General features: G+C 34.2%; 1 protein-coding gene across 1 annotated transcript; it reads left to right on the top strand.

Moving 5' to 3' along the window:
• The first annotated feature begins 1744 nt into the window (after window positions 1–1744).
• Window positions 1745–3767, top strand: LOC149557912 (homeobox-leucine zipper protein HAT14-like). The gene is made up of 4 exons (XM_089832369.1): window positions 1745–1969; window positions 2064–2365; window positions 2851–2930; window positions 3253–3767. Exons 1-4 carry the CDS (start codon window positions 1822–1824, stop codon window positions 3527–3529), a joined length of 807 nt encoding a protein of 268 aa, XP_089688495.1. The 5' UTR covers window positions 1745–1821; the 3' UTR covers window positions 3530–3767.
• Window positions 3768–4429: the final 662 nt, after the last annotated feature.

The raw sequence follows: 4429 nt of genomic DNA, 5'->3' as shown, positions 1-4429 counted from the left end.
TGTGGAGAGTTTAATTTTAAGTTTGTACTATTGTATTAGATAACAAAATAATTTACTAATGATTTTGGTGAAGTGGAATAGTCCCCAGTTGTAAACATCACACACTAATGACTAACTCCTACACTAAATGTCTTAAATAACAAAGTTTACTTACTTTTTCGAAGCTTACTTTTGTCTTCAGTATTTAATGTTTAAGAGTAACCCCACTTAATCGTAAATCTTATTTCAAGAGATTCAGCCAATTAGATGGCTAAACAGTTATGTGGATGGTTTTAGTGCAGATGAATAGTTTTAAGGAGGCCCATTAATCTTTAACTCCTAACTAGAGATTTAAGACTTAAACATCTCTCAAAGTGTTTTATTGAATTTTTGATATTATGATATAAATGATCTTTTTAGTCTTTAATTTGTAGTAGTAGAGATTTAGTGTTTAAGTAACAAAACAATTTACGAATGAATTCGGTGAACTGAAATAATTTTGTTGAGTCTATTAACCTCCAGCTCTAAACATCACACACTAATGAGTGACTCCTTGGCTTAATGTTTAAAATAGTCAAAACAAGCTTACTTATTTCCTCAATGTATGATGTTTACTCTAAACATCACACACTAATGAGTGACTCCTTGGCTTAATGTTTAAAATAGTCAAAACAAGCTTACTTATTTCCTCAATGTATGATGTTTAAAGATGACCCCACTCAACCGTAACTCTTACTTCAAAAGATTTCAATCTAAAGTTTGTTCAACCAATATGAATATTTTAGTTAAGCTAAATAGTTTTAAATGAATTCAGTTAACCTTTGACTCCTTAACTCAAAATTTTAGACTACAACATTTCTAAGATGTTATATTGAGTCTTTGATATCTTGACATTTTAGAAAATTTTAATCTTAAATAATTTTGATATGTTTTACACCTCTTTCTTGATATCTACATTCTAGTGCCTAACAATTTACTAAACTAATGCTCTTGATCTCCACTTTTGAACTTTTTGATTTATATCAAATGATTTCTGTTAATCTAATGGAAAAAACTGTGGAAGATTTTGGTGAGGTGGGATAATTTCACATGACGCCAATTAATCCCTATTTTTATGCTTCTGATCTCTGTTTTTGTGAAAGTCACATCACATAACAAAATGATTATGTGAATTTGGTATAAAAACCAGCACCAAATAAAAAGAAAGCAATATGTTGTTTGGACTTTAATCAATAATTAGTTACAGGGAAGCGTGCATCCAATATTGAGTTAGACAATACGCCAGTTTTTTAGTGGCTCCTCACGAGCTCTTCACGTGTATGTCTGTTGATCAAGGGAAGCAAAGGCCCACCTTCATCATCTTCTCTATTCCTCCCACAAACACTAAATTATCAGATTCATCCAAGCCCCTCTTCCCTCATTTCCTTTATTTTTTCCCTTGGAATGTTCATTTCCAAAGCCACTTTTCACATGAGATTTGACAGCCCAATAGTTTATTCCATTGATTGCATCTGATTTCACTGCTAAAATTTAGAGTCGTACACTTTTGTTTGGTTTAGGCTTTGATAGTCTCTGGTCCATGTGCGTACATACAAATCTAAGCAATTTTTTATCTTACTGACTTTGTCTGAATTGGTAGGTCCTTCCCTCATCCTCATTGTTGTCGCCCAAATCAACAGTGTGGTCCCCCATGGACATTTGGGATTTGGGTTCACATAGTGTTTTTAGCCTCCTACAAAAACCCCCTTGTGTCATCAGATCTATCACTCTACAAATCTTGTTTTCAACATTACCATATGTTGTGAAGTTTATTGTAAGAGAGTTTCTAAGGCTAAGGAAGTAATGGGTCATTGTTGTGATACTACTCTTGGTTTGGGACTCAGAAATGAGAAAAGTGGACAATCTAATGGCTGCCCATCAGCTCCAATCCAGTTAGATCTCCTCCCAATGGCTGCCTCGGAGGTTTTCCAATGTGCAAAGAGTTCGTCAGGTAAAAAAACTTCACTTTTGAATAGGAAAAGTGTAAATTGGTTTTGGTTATGCTTTTGATCCATGGTTTTCTAAGATGGGGTTTGTGATTGCAGAGCAAGGTTCAAGGCAGAATGTCATTGATATCAACAAGCTGCCTCTTCCAACCTCTTTGAATTCTTCTTTTAGCCAACATCATGATGTTGTTGGGACTTTCCTTCAGAGAGAAGGCAGCTATGGTGTAAGTATCAAGAGAGAACGTGATGGGCTTATGGAGGAGTTTGAGGTGGAGAAAGGTGGATCCAGAGTTAGTGATGAAGAAGCAGAGAGTGGTGGTACAAGGAAGAAGCTTAGGCTTTCAAGAGACCAATCTGCTGTTCTGGAAGAAAGCTTCAGAGAGAATGGTACTCTTAATACTGTAAGTGTACTAAATTTGTGGTATGGGCATTGATATCTATGCTTTATCGTTTGTTTAATAATCTATCATCATTTTGATGATGGGTCATATACTATAATATGATTGTTCTGAAGATGGATCATATATTATGATTGTTCTGACCATGGATCATATATATGATTGTTCTGATCATGGATCATATAGCATGACTCAAAATAATAGGCAAGAAACGAACAAGCAATCTAATCTAAAAACATTTGTGACCAGTTTCATAGATATAAATTGTGAAAATAGATTGTAGAGCGCGATCTGAAATGTTGATGAAAAAAAATCACACACAATTTAATCAAGAAATAGTTATAACCAATTTTATTAATTATAAAAATTCAATATCTTTGACAAAGATGGCATCTAAATATAGCAGTATTTAACTTCTCTGTTTATATTTGCAGATGCAGAAGCAAGCTAAATGTAGCAGTATTTAACTTCTCTGTTTATATTTGCAGATGCAGAAGCAAGCTCTAGCCAAGCGGCTGAATCTTCGCCCTAGACAAGTTGAGGTCTGGTTCCAGAACAGAAGGGCAAGGTAGCAATCAGCCTTAGCCTTGATCTTTCTTTGCATGATGCGAAAACTTATTCATGTCATTTTCAGTTTTAACTGTGTAAGATTTGTTTTGCAGTAATGTTATAGATCACATTATATGGTCTATCATCAGAAATATATAGAACATAAAGAACATATGCTTATTATTCTGATGATGGATCATAAAGTATGATCTGCAATGTTAGTGCAATATACAATTGAATTAAGACATAAGATACACTAATTATCATGTAGATGTCTTTAATTGATGCGAAAAGCGATAACCCGAATGATCGAAACTGAAAATATGGATTGAATTTTGCAGAAGCAAGCTCAAGCAAACAGAAGTGGACTGTGAATTCTTAAAGAAGTGCTATGAATCATTGACAGAGGAAAACAGAAGACTACAAAAAGAGTTAGCACAACTGAGATCAGTAAAAGCTGCAGGAGGATCTCCACTGTACATGCAATTGCCAGGGGCAGCTCTAAGCATATGTCCTTCTTGTCAAAGAGTTGTCAACTCTGATAAAACCAGGCCTTTTACTGCTTTGCCAAAACAAGAGTTGTATAGCTCTTACACACATTCTTCGGTGGCATGCTGAATATAAATTCAATATATATATGTACAGTCATTCCTTATCAATACTATTCTTCTCCACTGAGGCCGCCTCCATGTTTATTTAGGAGCTGCTGTGCACTCATTTGAATGTAAAGCTCAACAAACTAACCAGTACGTAGATATGTTAGTGGGATTTCTCCCTTGTTCCAAATGTACTTAACTCTGTAACAAAAATGTAGCCATATAAATATAAAATAACTGCTGATATGTAGATCAGATAATTCTCTTTGGTTTTGAGAAAAAAAGCATAATATCATTGCATCAATTTGTTTGTTCATTGTCATTTTAAAGTCATACATATTCACATACTTTATAAGAAAGTTCATTGCTATTGTAGAATTACCGTTAGACTAATAGTCAACTTTCTTCTTCGAATTTCGTAATATGGCTTAACACATCGTGTGTTCTATAATTTTAGTGATTGTTTCATATATTGACAGATCGATCTTTTGGTACAAAGACAAACACCACTCTAATAATTACACCTATACAAACAACTAGAAATTGTACTACCATATAGTGATTAGCTTTAGACAATTATGAGCTGACTAATAGTCATATGATATCTGTTCTAAGTTAGGCATCATTGTGCATAGAAAGTGGAATGAAATGATACCCAAAATCTTCATGATTGAGAATTGAAAGAAATTTGGGTAGAGACTATTACTGCTGCAGTGGTAAGTGGAGTAAGGATTTGACAAAATGCTTGGTGGGGATAGTGAAAATGAAATAGAATAATGGGACCCATTGAGATGAATGATTATTGCCTAGTCTTCTCTTCTTTGAAGTGCACCGACATGAAGCTTTTGATGGACAGTGAATCATGTGGGTGAGACAAACGGTGCATGAATTCGAAGCTAAGTTTCCTTTTTTATAATCTGTA

This window comes from Cupressus sempervirens, chromosome 5, assembly GCF_028749045.1.
Source record: "Cupressus sempervirens isolate cs-2001-9-10 chromosome 5, ASM2874904v1, whole genome shotgun sequence".
Classification (NCBI taxonomy): Eukaryota; Viridiplantae; Streptophyta; class Pinopsida; order Cupressales; family Cupressaceae; genus Cupressus; species Cupressus sempervirens.
The sequence above is the reverse complement of the archived record's forward strand: the minus strand, read 5'-3'. Positions and strand labels throughout refer to the sequence as shown.